This window comes from Trachypithecus francoisi, unplaced genomic scaffold, assembly GCF_009764315.1.
Source record: "Trachypithecus francoisi isolate TF-2019V2 unplaced genomic scaffold, Tfra_2.0 Lachesis_group2, whole genome shotgun sequence".
NCBI lineage: Eukaryota > Metazoa > Chordata > Mammalia > Primates > Cercopithecidae > Trachypithecus > Trachypithecus francoisi.
In genome coordinates this window covers 81339909-81360091 of record NW_022681465.1, presented here as the reverse complement: position 1 = coordinate 81360091, position 20183 = coordinate 81339909, and the positions used below count along the sequence as shown (strand labels likewise).

At 37.1% G+C, this 20183-nt stretch overlaps 1 protein-coding gene across 2 annotated transcripts in view; it reads left to right on the top strand.

Annotated features, from left to right (window-relative positions):
- The window catches only part of EMB (embigin), a 49110-nt gene that overhangs the window by 9143 nt on the left and 19784 nt on the right, over positions 1-20183 (top strand). The window contains exon 2 of one of the 2 annotated variants that reach the window (XM_033179531.1): positions 4192-4275. The exons of the other annotated variant lie outside the window; for it this stretch is intronic. Within the exon in view, the coding sequence (XP_033035422.1) occupies positions 4192-4275 (84 nt within the window). The remainder of the gene's footprint in view (positions 1-4191; positions 4276-20183) is intronic. 2 annotated transcript variants of the gene reach the window in all.

Genomic DNA, 20183 nt, shown 5'->3' with positions numbered 1-20183 from the left:
GAGTGCAGTGGCCAGATCTCAGCTCACTGCAAGCTCCGCCTCCCGGGTTTACGCCATTCTCCTGCCTCAGCCTCCCGAGTAGCTGGGACTACAGGCGCCTGCCACCTCGCCCGGCTAGTTTTTGTATTTTTAGTAGAGACGGGGTTTCGCCGTGTTAGCCAGGATGGTCTCGATCTCCTGACCTCGTGATCCGCCCGTCTCGGCCTCCCAAAGTGCTGGGATTACAGGCTTGAGCCACCGCGCCCAGCCTTACACTTTTTTCTTAATTCAGTTCAGACCCTTCCAAGATTTTAACATATAATAAAGGGATTTGGGGGGCTTTAGAGAGAATGTTTATTCTTAATCAGAGATGTAGTTGCATTTATTTACTGATTTAAAAAAGCAAATCTTAAGACCCAATGCAGTTTTCTAGTGTTAATTATTTTTCTTCCCAACTTCAATTAAATGAAGCCCTCAAAATGAAATATGTGAAAATGTTACCTTAATACCTTTAAGTAGAATTATAGCATGCTTATTTCACTTGAAAGTCTTAGTAGAATAAATTATAAGCCCTTCTAGCAACACATATTTTAAAATATAATATGTGAAAAACTAAGTAGAGACCATTTTACTATTTCACAGAAAATTATAACAGGTGAAAATTAAGATGTTACTCAATTCTTTGATGCAGTAGTCTCATGCCTCATCTGCCCTGCAAAGGGAGAAAAAAGTCTTTTGACTTCTTGAGCAAATATTTGATGTTACTCTTTCATGTTGATATTTTTGTCTCTACCTGTAAAAGAATGCTATATGGAAATTTTCCAGCAATGATTAAGAAAGCGTGAGTTTGATAACTGAGAAATGCATGTTATGATCTTGGCATCATCGCTCATATTTATACAACTTTTCTGATCCTCATTTTTTTCCCCTATCAGGTGAGGTTTACAGTGGAGACATATTTTCAAAGCACTGAGCTGGGCATACTGCGTTTGGAAAACCTAAGTAACAAGTCAGTGACAGAATTTGAATTAAGACCCCAGATTCCTTCCTCTCTATTTTATACTTCTTTTTGTGACTCAGCCTAATCCTTTTAGGGAAGTATTCAAACCACATCTGCCTGAGTCTCCTGCCAATTTCCTTTAAACCCCAGTGTTCACTGAATCAGCCGCCTGCCAGCTGTCCTCCAACTAAAAGCAATAAGGTTTACATTCTCACTTTTTTTGGTTAAAAAATATCTTGCCTAAACAAAGAACTTCTTTTACTGTCCTAATACCTTCTGTAGGCTGCCCTGCTTTTCCACTTAAGGCATTTCTGTATATTGCCTCTTTAAGGGACTTTTCCTAAGGCAAAAAACACACAGCAGTAATACATGTTCTTTTGCACTTGGGGCGTTTTCAGTGGAACCTGAAGCTTGATCAAGATTAATGCTTTAAAGGGAATATGAAGTTAAGGTACTGGTGGTGTTTGGTTTATGGATGTCTGATTGTATTTTTAATATGTGAGCCTTCAATTGGAAATGGCCTCAACAGCTTGTATATTCTGGAAATACCCAGACTTCCCTACCTCTGGAAACTTGATGTTTCCTTCCTTTCCGATTCCTTCAACTGTCATCAGCTTAGATTCTGCCAAAGCCAAACTTAGACTCATTTCCTCTCCTTGTTCTAACACAGGTCCCTGTTGAGCCCATCCATGACAAGTCCTAGTGATCAGTAAGGGAGAGTAGCCCCAGCACTGGAGCTCATCTCCCTGGAATTATCTTCACCCTCCTTCCACCACCAGACTCAGGCTTCACACTTTAGCCCATGTGCCAATTTGTATAAAATATACTGACTAGTTTTGGTCTATACTATGCATTAATGGGTGCTGCTCTGAAATTTTAATGACTCTCAATCTCAAATTGTGGGCCTAAACCCCTGCTATTATGATCCATATAGCCCTTTAGGGACCAAGTTTGCCCAGCTTCATATTCCCCATCAGTACCAAATGTGCATCAGATATTGTGTATCTTCACTTACTTAAGTGAAATAGGAATAAGAATGACAGAACACATTTTTTCTTTAGTGTATGTCACTCTTACTGATACTGTGAACAATAATAATAAATGATGCTGGAAATCTCAAAAAGGTTAAAGAGTATAGTAAGAACCCTTAAGATTGTATTCTGCTCTGTAGTGGGGGTATCCCTGGGGAGGAAAGCAAAGATACCAAAGCTTACATTTTGCAAGCTTCACAGAACAGATGATATAGTAGAATAGCTGTTTCCTTCTCATCCACCCCCACCTGGCTTCCTGTCCATAAGTGAATATCGTCTGCCTTGATCTTCCTGAAATATTTTGTCTTTAATATAACTTCTAAGTATGCTAGCCCCAAGAATGGAAACAAGGAATTTTCATTAGGAAAATAACGTTTATGGGAGCCTTTCTTTTAAGCAGTGTGTATGTGTGTGTTTGTGGCTGTGTGTGTGTGTGTGTCTGTGTGTGTGTGTGTGTGTGTGTCTGAGAGAGAGTTGGGGAGGGTGGGAGGGAAGAGGAAGAGAGAGAAGGGGGAAAAGACAGAGGGAGGGTAATGGGAGGAGAGGGAGAATGGGAGAATATGGATATGAATATGAATGAATGAATGAGTGAATGAATGAATGAATGAATGACTACTAGATGTGACTGGAGGAAAGGTCTTGTATACTTGATAGCCCAGTGAGAAACTCCGTACATATTTTCCTATGTAATCATTGTGAGAGGGTAGTCTGATTTAATACGTTATTTAAGGACTTTTTTTCTTCTTTTTTGAAAGTATTATAAGTTTCGAGATACATGTGCAGAATGTGCTGGTTTGTTACATAGGTATACATGTGCTATGGTGGTTTAGGAAGTGCATTAAACTTCCAAAGCTGTTTTAGAGGTGATTAAACCTTAGGAACACAGCCTGTTGGAGAGTTAGGTTCTGCCAGGTACGTTATTTTATTAGGCAATATTGTAAAAGCCGTGTTTTAAAGCTAAAGTAACGAAAGGGATCACCAACTTTGATTACATTTTTCATACATATAAGAAAATGAAAGAACTGGAAATCTAATATTGTACTAGAAATAACTTTCTGAACAGATTATTTTTAAAAAGTGCAATAAAAATGGCTCAGGTTTCATTTAAATTGAATGGGATTTAATTTAAATAATGCTGCCAAATTTACAATAATAAGCTTTTTTTCCACCTTCTCTGACTTGTTTGATATATTTGAGTGGTTTCTTGGAAGGTAAGGTCTGGTACTCTAAAATAAAAGGAACATTAGGCCATGTTGTCAGCCGGGAGCGGTGGCTTACATCTGTAATCCCAGCGCTTTGGGAGGCTGAGGCGGGCAGATCATGAGGTTAAGAGATTGAGACCATCCTGGCCAACATGATGAAACCCTGTCTCTACTAAAAATGCAAAAATTAGCTGGGCGTGGTGACGGTCACCTATAGTCCCAGCTACTCGGGAGGCTGAGGTAGGAGAATCGCTTGAACTGGGGAGGTGGAGGTTGCAGAGATCCGAGACAGAGTGAGACTGTGTCTCAAAAATAAAAAAATAATAATAATAATAAAATAAATAAAGTAACTTCGAGGAGAGTGAGAGAGGTGGAAATAGAAACCTTGTTTCTTTAATGAAAGTTCAAAAGGAGAGAGAAGTGAGGGAGGCAGAGGAAACTGAAAGTCAGGTGATAGAGGGCATGCCTCTTGGTAACCGTAGCTGGAAAACAAATAGCAACCCAAAGTGGCCTGTCAGCCATTTTATCTTCTCTGTTCCCTGAAGCCCAATTTTTTTTTTTAATTCCCTTTATTAAGATCTGCCTGTCGCTCTTCTTTCATCTTCTCTCTCTGCCTCTTCATGTCTTTCCATTTTCCGGCGCTCTCATATAATTCTTTGTTATCTTCAGTTTTTTTTATGTTTTGTAAAGAAACTATAATAGTATAATAAAAATGGAAGGCGTTATTTTAAAAAAAAGCCATCTGATGTAAGTCAGTAGGGATTTTTAGGTTAAAAAAGAAAAAAAATCAGAAATTTTTTTCACATTTAATAGTCTAATATATCTCTAAATGTCTTTGAAGTATGTAAGACTTTGAGCTTTCTAAAAACACAGTTTTTCATTAATAGTTCTCAACAGTATTTTAGTTGTTGCAAAGTAGTTTTTAGATAGTCATTTACTGTTGGTAAGAGTGTGTAATCACGTGTTCTTTCTCTTATAGATTTGCCTTTTACAAGTCTACCTCTCAGAGAAGAAATGATGGCAAATAACTTTTCCTCGGAGAGTCATAACATATCACTGACTGGTAAATGTTATCATGTTTCAAATAAGGCAATTCCAAAATAAGGGTTTAAGCAATTTTTCTTAAACAAAGCTGCTGCTTTTTGCTTTGTGAAGTGGTAATCCCTGTTCCTGGCCTGGTGGGAAAAACATACCAGTAGTGTGCTGGGAATCTCATGTGGTGAGGGTGTTTTACTGGGGCGCACAAAGGAGAAAAATATTCCAGACATGCTAGGGCTAAGAATGGCTCCCCAGAAAATGGATACCTGAGAAAAGGGAGAATCAATTTTGATTTGCAGATACTTTTATGTTTTCATTAATTCCTGCTGGTACATCCATTACATCACTCTAGGTCAAGAAGAGAATTTGTGTACCTGTTGGAAGACCTTTAGCCAGAGAAAGTAAAGATGATATCAAATGAGTCACTGTGCTAAGGAGAAGCAAGAAAGGAACTCCAAAATTAAACCCAGCCCTGCTTTCTCTGCTTTTTCTTTCACAGTTTTGGATTCCATGTTTCCAAAGTAATCTCAGTCTTTTAAATTCCTAAGAGTGATTAATCTGGTTTAGGAACAATATTAAAATTGTATAATTAGAATTTAAAACATCACACACCTAGCTATTAAATCAGTAGTTAGGTTTTTCCAAATACACATCTAGTTTTTAACTGTCCTCTAGTCTTATGAACTGTTTCTCTATTTCTGTTTAATATGAATAGAAAGTGTGTGTATGTGCGTACCTGTCTGTTTCCAAATCTGGTAACAATGGAATCTTTGCATTGAGCTTTTTGGGGGAGCATTTTTGTAACTTTGTACAGCTTTTGTTTGTTCCCAAATGTCCTCATTCCAATGTATGGAGTTCATTATTGTAAAAAATAATTATTATAATTTTCCTATGTTCTTTTACTTTTTGCACGTGCTAGTTGTTGGTTGCCTCTGTTACGATGAAATGTTTCTTTAAGAGACTCATGTGAGAAAGCAGTTTGCACATTCTTTAACCAGCCTGGCAATGTTGGCAGGAGGGCACCCCTTACTCAACCAATACAGCTGGGGCCTGGAAACAAAACGGTCAATGCTCAGGGCAGGAACAAAAAAATGGACTTTTTAATTGTTACCAGGCTGGTTATTTACTTACTTAACCTGTTTGGAGGGTTTAACTCCTATTCTTTTATTCTAAATAGTGCTATTTAAAGCTGTATTCCCACTGTTATAAAGAGACTAATTGTTTGCCATTATCCATTACTTACCTCTGTCTTGGCTTAATTAAACTTTAGTCTGTCCTTTTTCTTCTTTACAGACCCCTGAAACGTGGCTTGCCCTAATTCCGAGCAAGTATTAAAATGAAGAACATTTTGAGAATTGGCTGACTGCAGCCCAGTCATGCTGTCTGTGTACACTCTTTCATTTGCCCAATTTCCCTAAAAAGTTCTTGCTTCATTGCTTATCCCATATTAAAAAATAACCTTTTTCTGTTTACTTTTGGGAGGCTTGCAGATCTTAAGTTTGGAGCTTTTTCTCTATTGCAGTAGTCTTTTATAAAATAATGTCTTCAGTCTGGGCATGGTGGCTCACATCTGTAATCCCAGCACTTTGAGAGGCCAGGGTGGGTGGTTCACTTGATGTCAGGAGTTCAAGACCAGCCTGGCCAACATGGCAAAACCTTGTCTCTACTAAAAATACAAAAATTAGCTGGGCATGGTAGTGGACGCCTGTAGTCCCAGCTACTTGGGAGGCTGAGACAGGAGAATCGCTTGAACCCAGGAGTTGGAGTTTTCAGTGAGCTGAAGTTGAGCCACTGCACTCCAGCCTGGGGAATAGAGTGAGACTCTGTCAAATAATAATAATAAAACTAATGTCTTCGTGTAAGTTTGGATTTGTTTTTGACAAAAGAAAAGATTTGACATCAATTTAGAAACATTAGATCTCAGAGTTGGGCACTGAATGGTTACATTTCCATGTAGGTTGTTGCTCTAGTTGCCTTCCCATGAAAAAGTTTGGTTTTAGAAGCTACCTTTACTGAACTATGGAATTTAAATTTGAAGATACATTTCTAATTTTTAGTGTCAATGTAAAATAAAAATATCGAGATGAGGCCGGGCGCGGTGGCTCAAGCCTGTAATCCCAGCACTTTGGGAGGCTGAGACGGGTGGATCACAAGGTCAGGAGATCGAGACCATCCTGGTCTACACGGTGAAACCCCGTCTCTACTAAAAAATACAAAAAACTAGCCAGGCGATGAGGCGGGCGCCTGTAGTCCCAGCTACTCGGGAGGCTAAGGCAGGAGAATGGCATAAACCCGGGAGGCGGAGCCTGCAGTGAGCCGAGATCGCGCCACTGCACTCCAGCCTGGGCGACAGAGCTAGACTCTGTCTCAAAAAAAAAAAAAAAAATCGAGATGAATCTCTAAACAAAATGTTCTGTTTGGTAGAACAGAATTGGAGTTCAGGGCATACACAGAGAAGTAGAATGGTCTTCAGTATGACTGAAAAACAAAGAGAAGCTTAGAGGTTTTATTAGAGAGAAATGTTATATATTGTTTTGGAAGAAAACTCATTATTAGCAGTAACAAAGTTTTTGGGAGCTTACAAGCTCTGACTGGTGAGTGATGGAGGTCGGTAAATTAGTCTTAGAGTCATGGTGGTTTGTTTCAGAAGCTGCTAGGTAAAACTGGTTTTAAAGTTATACCAGGTCATTTCAGCAGCTGGCTTGCAGTATTAGCCCCAGGCAGGTGCTTTGTGTCCCAAGTGTTTTTTTTTTTTTCTTTATTACCGGGTCTCTGGTCTAATTTAGTTGAATATGACAAGGTTACTCCAATTCCTGATTATCAAATTTCACCTTATCAACCATAGACTTTCTTTATACTGTTGTTAAGATTTTTAACTTACTGTTTGTAAATGGAGTGTTTTCATATTTTCATAATGTTGTTTGATATGTATCAATATTGATTTTGTCATTATTCATGTTTGTCTATAAACAATAGTTACGACATTTCTATGTTGTTACTTATTATTTTCTCTTTCCCTCTGGCCATTGTTGAAGTTAATCTCTCTGTTAGGATAAAATGTTTCTTGTAGAGAGATTCAAATACAATAACGTTAATTGCAAATTTTGGACCAGAAAGATTTTGGTCTGGCTCTTTACATACATACTTATTCAAAGATTCTTGAGACTGGAAAACATATGGATTCTTGTGTCCAGGAGAATGAAAACATGGCCTTTGATTCGTAAAAGCTTAGTTGTTTACTTATTTTAATATTTTTACAATATTGCTAATTATTTACTTAACAAACTCATGATGTTGACTATGTACCATGTTTGTATTTCTAAATAACTTAATTCTTATAACAGCTCAATGAGTTGGGTACTGTTACTATTTGTAGTTTGCAGATGAGGAAAGAGAGGCACAAAGAGACGAAGTGCACTGACCAGGATCACAGTTCCTGAGTTGGAGCTTAGAGCCTACAGTTTTAAATGCAGGCAGCTTGGTGCCCAGTCTGTGCTGTTAACCATTATGCTTTACAGCCTTTCTTAATGCCCAGTTACTTGTTTCGTTTAACAGCATTATTAAATCAATTATATTTATTTTAAGAAGAATGACATTAGTTTTGAAATGATGTAGTAAACTATGAAAATAAAGCTATTTTCTAGGTTTATTGCTATTTCTAGGTTTATTTAGTACTAAAGCTATTGCTTTATAAGTTGCATTTGCTGCCTGCAATTCCAGCACTTTGGGAGGCCGGGGCAGGCGATCACCTGAGGCCAGGAGTTCGAGACCAGCCTGGCCAACATAGCGAAACACTGTCTCTACCAAAAATACAAAAATTAGCCAAGTGTGGTGGCAGGCACCTGTATTCCCTTCTACCTGGGAGGCTGAGGCAGGAGAATCACTTGAACCTGGGAGGCAGAGGTTGCAGCGAGCTGAGATTGCGCCACTGCACTCCAGCCTGGGTGACAGAACAAGAGTCCATCTTCCCTGCCCCCCAGAAAAAAAGAAATTGCACTTGCTTAATCTTAAATTTGTGAAAATAATTGACTTGACTGAAACTAAAAGTATTTTTTCTGCTCTCAGGGGTTTTAAAACAGATATTTTTATAATGGACTATTTTTATATCACTGTACTTAATTTTTGAATGTCCATAGTATTTGGAATTCATTATGTTGTTTGTATTACCACCATATATTTTTATTTTTGCTTTTTTCCTCTCTGCCTGTTAGTGTTTAGTTTCTCAATCCATGTGTTATAATTTAACGGAAGAGATTGAAATAAAAATAAACAGCTGACAGTTTCCTTGACCAACTTGTTAATGTTGGAATCAGGTCTTCTGTGATGACCCAGTGGAACATTTTATTTACATGTTGAGGTGTGAGCAGCTGTCCCACACGGTCCTTGTGAGCCAAGGAGGTAATATAAGCAGACATTAGAGGTGCAGATGTGCAAATTAAGGCACAGTGTAAGATTCAGGAAGATTAGTCAAGATAAGGAAAGACAACCACATAGTCTAAATCTAGGCCAGCAAGAGGTCTAGGTTAGGACTACCCAGATTCTAGGGGCAGGTGATTGATAAGATTAAGAAGAAGAAAATAAGTGAAAATACTTCATTGCAGAAAGGATCCTAGGATGACTCCAATGCTGCAAATGTTATGATATTTTTCAAAGGCACTCGTCCAACCTGATATGTAGACTGTTGATGTACAGAGAAAAAAATTGAGACCTAACATTCATAGAGAGTCAGAGAAAGAAAAGATGGAAGAGGGATCTACCCATAGCAACACAAGTGGCAGTGGCCATTCCCCACTAGCACCTGCTGAGTTATGACAGCTGGATATGTCTCCAGATACTGCCAAACATTCCCTGGGGGACAAAATTTTCCCCATTTGAAAATTACCTCCACTGTTCTACACGTTAAAAATGAGAGCCCTGCACATGTTTCCCATCCCTTTATTGTGAGAGTACACATGATTTAATAATATTGTGATTAACATTTAGGAAAGAATCTCACCATAAAGTTAGATGATGGTGCTGAATCACGGCACAGGACCTCACACTCTGTAAGTGGAACCTGTCTCTTCCTTCCCCCCTACTGGTGTTCAAATCCTTCCTCTCTTTAAGAATGGAGCCAAGAGCCCATCTTCAATAAAGCACATAGCAGAGAAGCACATATGTTCCTGCTTCTCTGATATGTATTTACTGTATTTTTGTTAATTTTTAATTCTGTAAGTAAAAATGAGTTCCGTTTTGAAAATATTAAAACATTATTTTCAGCATTAGAGTAAATTAGAGAATCTGAAAACCCTCCTGCCACACCTAAACATTCTTTTAAATATATGGCTATCTACACAGAAGTGAAGAAGTTTCTACTGATCAAAATTGGTGATCAGGGCATGAAGCCCGTTAACTGAATATTGTGTTAGGTTTCCTGTGTTTGTTGCCAAGATACTTGAGTGTTAAGAGCTACAAAAATATAAAAAACAAGGCCTTGAGTTGGTGCAAGGAGGAAAGTTGGACCTGAAAACCTGCAGAAAACTATCATTCCTAGTCTGTAAATGTAGGGAAAGGTTTGATTTAGGGAAGAAAATCAGCCAACAGCACAAGATGACAAGTTGACTTCTTTCTTTTAAAGTTTTGTTAGACATTTAAACCAAAAGATTTCCAGTGTTATCTGCTAACTAAAAATAATAGGAATAAAAATAATTTTAAAACAAGAAACCTCCAAACCCCCAAAGATTTCCCTTGTTATTTAAAGACATGGGCATGTCCTCAACACAGTTTAAATTGCAAATTTACATTACCTGCATTATACTGTACAGGAGCCTCCGAGCTGAGAAATAACACAAAAATGACCCTGCCAGGTAGTACTTCCACAGGGAAGCAATTAAAAACCCTCTGTGGAGGAATGTGTTGTCAATCCTGGTGACATAATCCCTGCTGTTACATGTCTCAAGATATCACAAAACAAACAAAAAAAAAACCACAGTCTCTAACAGAGCTAAGGAGAGGTAGGATTAGACATTCTAGAGCTTCAGATTATAGAAATACTAGGTAGAGAAATAAAAGAAATATTAAAAACATGAGAATGAATATTATACTGTTTTTTAAAAAGACAAAGCAGGTTTGAAAAATATCCAAATAGAACTTCAGGAAGTGAAATAAAAAACTTGACTGATGAAGTTCAAGTCTCATTGAATTACCGCCATTTCTATCTCTGTTCTCTCTCCTCTTTTCCAATGGTAAACTCTGTTCAATGTGTTTCTTTCCCATGCTGAGTGTGTTTGTGTGTGTGTATGTGTGCATCTATAAAAACTATGTAGTATTGTTTGTATTCTTTAGTTTTAGTGGTATTAGTCCATATATATTGTTCTGAAAATTGATTTTTGTCATTCAACATTAGTTTTTGGAGATCTAGTCATATTGCATATGAATCTAGCTTTTTTTTTTTTTTAACTTGTATGCACAGTATAAATACACCAGCTTACTTAGAAGTTTTTTCCTAATGGACCCTAGTTGACTAATATATTTTTGCTATAAACCATGTAGCAAGGGACACCCTACATATATCTCTCTGGGCATAATTGTGAATGTTTTCTCTATGATAACTACCACAAAGTAGAATTGCTCAGTGAGAAATTATGTATATCTTTATTTTATCATATACTTCCAGATTGTCCTTCAAAACATCTTGACAGTTGACGCCTTCCCCCGACCCATATAGTAGGCTTATATTTTATGTTTTGAATTAATTTAAATGAGGTAGGCATAAATTTTGGATACTGAATTTTTACTTTTTATAGAAGTTGCAAATATTTTTTCCCACTTGTCTTTAAAGTTTTATGTGGTGTTTTTTAATTGTTAAGAAGTTTCATTATGTGTTTCCTCCTATTATTTGCATACTTTTCCACTTTTTACTTTTTAACCCATTTATGATACAGTTTTATGTTTTGTATGTCAGAAGGAACTAATTTTGTGGTTACTATTTTGTACTGTTAGCCAGCGTCTCAATGCTTTTAACTGAATAGTTCTCCTTTTCCTAATAACTTTGAAATAGCACTCTAATCATATTTCAGTTCCCAATTTCTTTTTTCTTTTCAGAGTAATTAAAGCACTTCCCAAAGTAAGAAGTACATTTTACTTTGTAACCTAATGCACCAATTGCATTTTCACACACATATGAAACAAAATATTCATCAAATAACACTTACCCCTAATAAGTTTGTTATGCTCTGATAATTTCTCTTTTACTCCAATCCATTAAAAAACAAATCTGGTGATAACTATGAAATTGATTTCCTGATCCACTAATAGATTTTGACTTGCAGTTTGAAAAGTTTTGCCTATTTTATTTCGTTGATTTATTGGTATTTTATCACATCATTAACATGTTAGTATTATTTTTTAAAACATTGTATCTTTTTATCTCTGTTCTTTTAAAAAAACAGATTTTCTTTCTTGGACTTTCATTCTTTCACATGCACTTCTTAAAATTGGGTTCTGTAAAAAGTACTTTTGGAATTTGGCTGATTCTCCACTGACTCTGTAGATTTATTTTGGGGAAAATTAATGTTTTATACTGTTGTATTGCCATCTGTGATTTAGATCTCATTTGATTTAGAGTATCTGTTGCAGTTAAACTTAATTCTAGTTATTTATGCTTGACTTATATGTCCCCTGCTAGATTAATAATTTTTAAATCACCTCTGTATCACATATAGCATGTAAAAGTACTAAACAAATTTGTTTTGGCCAATGGATGAGTCAACTGTGTGAGACAAGAACTTCATATGCATTTCTTGCATATCCTCTAAAGTACTTTCTGCCTAGAATTCCTCATGTAAATCATGAGGCAGAATTTTAATATGCTTGAACTTTCAGTCTAAGGCAAGGTGCGTTATCTGTCTAAAGAAGTGATTTGTGTTTTAAATATGATATTCCAGGAGCTACAACCACTTCAACAAAAATTTATTGAAAGCCTGATTTACAGTGGTGAACATGACAGACTTCCCTTTCTGCCCTCCTCCCCACATGTCATACAGTATATGTTTCAGTGGGAGAGGCAATGAATAAGTAGGAAAACAAATTAATATGAAAAGTGAAACCAGATGGTGCCAAATGCTAGGAAGTATATAAAGGAAGTGTGATAGAGTCTGTTGTTAGCAGTGTTGTAAGGTTAGAGGAGCCCTTTCTGCGAAGGAGGCATGTGACCTGAGACAGTCACTTGGGGTGTGTACAAAATGTATGTACTGACTCTCTGAGTGTCTGCATGGTTAGCACCGTAGAAGTTGATACTATGAAACATAAACCATTGTTATAAGACTTAATCTCAAGGACTGGCATCAGGGTGTAAACACTTGCAGTTTGGAGAAATTCATTGCCAAGGTAGCGGGCCATGCTTTCAGTTTACATTAGGTATTTATGACCCCTTATCTTGATCTGGTGTGTACTGAGGCTTGTGTTTACCTTTCCTTTGATGAAACCTAGTTACTTTTATTGTATTTTATTTTTTAGATTCTGGGGTACATGTGCAGGATGTGCAGGTTTGTTACGTAGGTAAACGTGTGCCATGGTAGTTTGCTGCACCTATCAATCCATCACTTAGTCAGTAAGCCCAGCATGCATTAGCTCTTTTCCCTAATGCTCTGCACCCCCTGCCCTCCCTCGACAGGCTCCAGTGTGTGTTGTTCCCCTCCCTGTGTCCATGTGTTCTTATTGTTCAGCTCCCACTTATAAGTGAGAACATGTGGTGTTTGTTTTTCTGTTCCTGTGTTAGTTTGCTGAGGATAATGGCTTCCAGCTTCATCCATGCCCTGCAAAGGACACGATTTTGTTCCTTTTTTATGGCTGCATAGTATTCCATGGTGTATGTGCACCACATTTTCTTTATCCAGTCTATCATTGATGGGCATTTGGGTTAATTCTACGTCTTTGCTATTGTGTATAGTGCTGCAATGAACATATGTGTGCATGTGTCACTTTTAAATCCACATTTTCTTTATCCAGTCTGTCATTAATGGGCATTTGGGTTAATTCTACCTCTTTGCTATTGTGAATAGTGCTGCAATGAACATATGTGTGCATGTGTCACTTTTAAATTCCTTGTTCCTTGAGATGTAACCATGATGGGTAAAGAAGATAAAGGGATGAAGAGGCCAATCTTGAATGCTTTCCATACCCTCTCCAGTCTTCACTAATTGTAGCAACATTTTTTTGTCAGTTTTATACAGTTATCTGTGTGTGTGTGTGTGTGTGTGTGTGTGTGTAGCTGGGGATTCTGCTTAAGTTTTCCTCTGATTTATTTCTGAAACAATTCTGCTACTAACATAATTTTGAAATCCATTAGAATAATCCATTTCAAAATTTAAATGTTTCTTGTACCGGGGAATCAAATGATTATGACATTGTCATTTGCTCTTCCTTTCTTCCATTTTATTGAAGTGGATATGTGAAAAATGTTTCAAAATAAATGAAAGCTTTTTATCAGGGTAGAGAAGGCAGAAATTAGAAGTAAAGATCGGAGGCAAGTTGTTATGGCTTGAGATGATTTTGATTTGTAAATGTAGAAGAGATGGAAAAAATACTAAAGTGTGATTTATAGCTCCAAGAACAAAAGGGCAGGACTATACATGGAGGGGAGCATACAGGGCCAGGGACTGACTGTTCTGAGTCCTGGACTGCTACCTCAGCCTGGATCTTGTCCCCTATGTAACCTCAGGTATCGCCTTTCAGATGTACTGAACTGGTACTATGATTACCACTTTGTAGAATTTATTCTGGGGACCAAATATTATCATATGTTCTAGATATTTGTGAGCTGTCAAGTGACATCAGTGCTATGAAATTTTAATCAAATGGAAGGAGTGCATAAATGAAGTATCTAGTGTAAATCTTGATAGGTGTATATGGATTAGGTTAATGATCTCAAGTCCAGAAACGATCTATAGCCAGTTAAGCAGGAAATAATTTGTTGAATAAAGGATTTTGGCTAGCAGAATTGATGAGAAAATTGGAAATCAAGTTCTGGCAATGCCAGGGACCTCAGGATGACAGACAGCAAGGATTACTGGAAGAGTCTGCTTGAGATATTTCTGCTGGCACTGGACTCTTGATACTAGGGCCTAGAATAAAGGCACGTAATATATTTTTAGTAAAATTGTTGAACGGGTGGATACATGAAAAGCACATGGTAGGTGTTCAGTAAATAAGTGTTAAATGAGTGATTGAAGGAATAATGAGGCACAATCACTGCTAGACACTTGCCGTTGCTATTGTGATTAATTTCTCAGTTCTGCCTAGGTCCTTAACTCCCTCCCTTTAACTTTAAAGCCCTGAGTAGAAGGTTATAATTAAAGTGGCCAAACCCTAGTACTCAGCTGGGCAGAGAGAAGAAATACCTGTTCTTAGGTTTCCGCAGTGAGTGAGTACTTTGCCTGTCACCAAAGCTTACACTGATGGGAAGGGTGTTCGGATTCTGGTTGTCCAAAAATATAATCAATAGCCCCCACTATAGTGTTGGATGAACTTCCTGTTAATTATTTGGAAACAGTGGCAACAAATGTATTTGGTTACTAGAACAATGTAACCATTTACTATAGTTTTCCTGTAACTGATGTAAACAATAGTTGCAGTGTTGTTCTCTATGTTGTAGAAAAATATATTTAATTATGGGATTATTACCCATTGTTATTGTCTCAAATTAAGTACTACATTGTTGAAACAAGAGACATGCAATTCTGGAATTCAAGTAGAATTGTTTTTGTTTTTCTTTGAAATGACATTAAATCAGTTTAGAAAGTAGAGAAATAACCATTACATGCCTTAATTTCTGTTACTAATTGAAGTGGAGTAAAACAGTGACTGATAGAAGCTTTGTTTAGTAAAATTCAACTAGCATCTCCTCTTAGGTAATTTTAAATCTTTGATGAATTATTTTGGAAAACCTGGCTTCATTTGTGTAGAAGACATTCACATTTTCTGGTATTTCTCTTTCTTTTGAGGATGTCTGTGTAAAAAAAAAAATCTAAAAGTTTGAAAATAGGCTCAGCTCATATAACGCCAGCCACGTAGTTCATAGGTCTTGAGGGAGTCTCCAGGGAGTACTTGGAGATTTTATATAGATATAAAAAAGTGTATCAAAGTATATGTGTACTACATTTTACTCAAGTTGGGTTTATGTAATTTCAGGCTTCTCTGTGCACATTGGTGATTTCACATTTTAAGTTTATGGGATTCAGGAAGCACATGTGTTTTAGGTTGTATCACATTGGTATGGCACTAATCAGATGGCATGTAAATAACTTGTTGATAGGATCACTTAATAAACTGTCATGATTTTTCAATCAATATGAGACTTAATTTGGGAGAGAGGTGAAATTATAAGAATCAAGGGAATAGTATTATGTTTTATAAATTTTGCATATAAACTTTGAGAATTTTATTCTTATTCAGAGGAATTATAAGTTAACTCTATATGTTTAAGACACACAACATTAATGATAAAAATAAGATCCATTGTATCATTTTTATATAGGAGTGTTGGCCTCATGTTAGTGTGGCCTTCTATTTCTGTAAGGATTCTGGATGTTTAATAGACATTTTGGGTTGCATCATGAAGCCTTACTGACTTTTATGGTGAAATTGTTACAGGGCAGGTGAATCCCAGAGAAGGTTGGCTCAAGAAAGAATTAAAGAGTGAGCTGATGGTAGAAAAAAGCGGCTTTATTGAGGCAGGGGTGTTACAGCTCTGTGACTTCTCCTTCAGAGCAGGGGTACACCCTGGGCAGTGTGTCGTGAGTAGCAGCTCAGGGGCAGTTCTGCAGCCACGTTTATACCACTTTTAATTATGTGCCAATTCAGGGGCAGGCTATTCAGAAATTTCTAGAAAACAGGAGGTAACTTCTGGGTCATTGCCATGGAAAGGGATGGTTAACTTCTGGGTGTAGCCATGGCAGTGGTAAACTGTCATGGTGCTAGTGGGTGTGTCTTGTGGAGAGGAGCTTTCAATGTCTCTTCCTTGTTTCTGTCAGTCTTCAGTCTGGTCCAGAGTCACATTCCACCTCCTACCTCATTATGAATAATGAAAAGTCAGGCTGATGGGGCTCTGTGTTTTCTGTCTTGGCTTCTATCAGAGTTGTCCCATCTAATCCGTTGTATATGTCACAGTTCGCTTAACTGTTTTTAGTAAGAGTTTCTGTCTTTAAAGCATGTTTGGAAACACTATCCTATGCAATAAATTTTAATTGGCTTCTTCCATATTTTCTTTTTCTTAATAAAGAACAAAGCAGACTTTTATTTGTAGTGAAACGGTTTAAAAGATTGGGTCCTGAATAGACCCAAGAAAATCTAAATGTCATTTCTCTGAAGACTGCACATGTTATCTATGAAAATAAGAAATTATTTAGACAGGTATAAATTACTATATGGTTTTAAGAACAGTCTTAAAAATATGTTTCAGAAACAAATTGCTATCGTTTTAGAAATGCAGATGTCATAGATGTTTTTGCAGCACTCTAAAGCGGCAAAAATGCATTGCAGTTGTGCAGTATTAAGGAAGTTGAAACATTGTCGACTGAGCTCACATTAGTTTGTTGGCTAACCACAAAATATGTAAAAAGGTAGAGCTTTTTGCATGTTTTTGATGCTGTGATTTCTTGACAGGAAGGAAAGCAAACTGCAGAAACAGCAAACTGCAGAAGCACCTGCAAAGTATTATAGGGAACAGTGAGACAACGGTTAGGGCTTGGAGGATGGCCTACCAATAAGAAAAGCTGCATTGCATTTTAAGTTATGTAAAACTGTGTTTAGTTGAAAATGTGTATTTTAAAAATATTTTGATTGCACTGTTCATTTATTATCACATTCACATTGGTATATAGCTACACTGTACATTTCTTTAATCTTCTATTAATATTTTCTTTTATTTAAAATCTTGGTTCAACAGTTTGAAGGTAATGAAGTTAATTCCATTGTAATGAGAATTTAATATGTTTGAGAGTTGGTATAGTCTGTTGGTTATCACAATCTGGACTCAGGCATACCTAAATCTAAGATTCAGTGTTGCCTTTTCTTGATGTGTGATCTTAGACAAGACAGACATCCTCTCTTTGCCTCATTTCTAAAGTTGGAATGGTAACAGTGATACTTACCTCATAAAGCTGTTGTGAAGATTAAATGATTTAATCAACATATAACCCTTAGCACCATATATGATAGTTTTTATAATATTCCGCAGTGAGATAATGGTGAGAAGAAGTAAATGGGCATTTATTAATTGCTATATTATATTACTGTTGCATTTCTTATGATAGAACTTTCTACAATCTCATGAAATATGTATTATCCTGCCTTACAAATAAGGAAATGGATGTCCAATACAAAGATACTTTGATTTGCAAATGCAAGGTATAGAATCAAGGCAGTTAAACAGTTTGAGTTTTGCTCAAATTGCTCCAACCAAAGGACAATTTTGGCTGGAGCAAGAGAAGCTGGCCAAGAGAAATTAGGGAATTTGCCTTGTCTTGGTGAAAGATAATGAAGGCCAATAATAGGAGGGTTGGATAAAACTGGACAAATTTGTTTGACATTTTAGCGGTAGAATCAACTAAATACTACTGCATGTGATTCAGTGTTGTAGGTCAGCACAAGGGAATATTAATGGATCTCTCTTGGATATTTGGAGTTTGAACTTCCCATGGGATATCCAGATTTAGATGCTCCATAGACAGCTGGAGCTATAAAATAAAAAAAAAAAAAGACTTCAGTGGAGGTTCTAATTTTGCAAGTAAAGAGCAGTACGGTTAGTAGTTGAATCCAAGAAAGGAGTGCCAAATTGAGAAGTAAAGAGACCAGAGAGCAAAATCCTGATGGGCACCAACATTTGAAAGGTAGTTGGAATAATTTGGTGTGGCTAGCAAAATGTTTAAAATATACTAGGATAGTGAAATAGAGCACAGTAAAGGGAACTGCAAGGAATAAGGTAATCTTTGGCAATATATGTATTCTAGAGACATCAAATGTTATTTTTCTTTTTATGCATTAAATTCAATTCAGCAGTTTGCAGTCATACAAGCAGTTATTTCAAGTATGTGCTCACAAAGTGCTTCGCACGAGCTGTACTTCACTATCTGCAAACCTTGCACCTGGTCTTTGCTTATGGAAACATTTCGTAAAGTTTCAAATGTAATTAAAAGTGATAGATTTTTTGTGTGTGTGAGATAGGGCCTGCTTTATCATCCTGCCTGGAGTGCAGTGGTGCCACCTTAGCTCACTGCAGCCTCAACTCTCGGGCTCAAAATATCCTCCCACCTCTGCCTACGACTAGATGGGACCAAAGGCATGCACTATGAAGCCTGGCTAATTTTTTCTTTTTTTTTTTTTTCAGAGATGAGGTCTCACCATGTTGCCCAGGCTGGTCTAGAACGCCTGTGCTCAAGCAATCCCACACACCTCAGCCTCCCAAATTACTGGGATTACAGGCATGAACCACTGTACCTGACCATTTTATTTGAGTTGTATTATTTTTCTTTCTACATTTGGCTCTGCATAGTCAATTTAATCATACTATACTATTGTTGAGAATGAGAAGAGCTTGAGAAATTTGTTTGTATGATGCACTACCATCTTCCAAACACAACTCCTTCTCTTCCCCTTAAGAGTAATTACCACTCTTCTGATTTGTATGCAGTTACTTTCTTGTTTTTCTATATTGTTTTATTACCCAGGTATGCATCCCTAAATATTACAGTTCAATTTTGCTTTTCTTTTAATGGAATTTTTTGAGTATCTTATAATCTTCAGGTGCCCGACACATAGCACCTGACGTCCAATACAAAAACATCTCTCTCCCTTTTAAAATTTATGTATTGAAAAAACCAGGCTGGGTGCGGTGGCTCATGCCTGTAATCTCAGCACTTTGGGAAGCTGAGGCAGGCAGATCACGTGAGGTCAGGAGTTCAAGACTAGCTTGGCCAACATGGTGAAACCCCATCTCTACTAAAAATACAAAAAAATTAGCCAGGCTTGCTGGCGGGTGCCTGTAATCCCAGCTACTTGGGAGGCTAAGGCAGGAGAATCTCTTGAATCCAGGAGGTGGAGCTTGCAGTGAGCCAAGACAGCATCATTGCACTCCAGCCTAGGCAACAAGAACGAAACTCCATCTCAAGCAAACAAACAAAAAAGACAGAAAAAGAAAAAAAAAACAGATAATTTATTTTGTAGAATTTTCCCAGAATCTGGATTTGGTTGATGACTTTCATGAAATGTAGGTTAATGTGTTCTTCCATAATCCATATTTCCTGTAAACTGGGAATTGAATCCAGAGACTTAACCAGTTTGAAGAACCTCCTCCAGCACCTTTTTTGACAAGACTATATCCTAGGTAGTGGGGTATTCTTCCTCAAGAGAGACATAATTCTGTTTTTGAAATTATTTCCCCAGTTGATGCAAAATGCCTAGATCCATGATTTACTAGGGATCACATCATCATTATGGTATATTTGTATGATTTCTTTTTTATTCATTTGCTGGAATTTTTCTATAAAGAGAACATTGACTTTCTCTACTGTTTGGTTAGCCAGTGATACAGTTAGTGTAGGACAAACAAGGTACATGCTGAATATTTTTTCTTTATTTGCCACTGTTCAAAATTAAAGTAAGCTTTTTTATGTTTTCCCTAAGTGTGTGTGTGTGTGTGTGTGTGTGTGTGTGTGTGTGTATTGTCGGAGAGTTAGTGGTTGGGAACCTGAGGGTTAAACTGAAGAAAGAAAAGACAAGTAGAGGCTCTTACTGCTCTTGTTCTAGTGCACCCCTTATTATTATTATTATTTTTTTTTTTACCAGTATCCCAGATTGGATACTGGTAAAAAAAAAAAAAAAAAAAAAAAAAAAGAGCTCATACTTACCTGCTGGATCAGAGGTCCTGAAATCTCAGGCTTTGGAAACGGGGTTGGA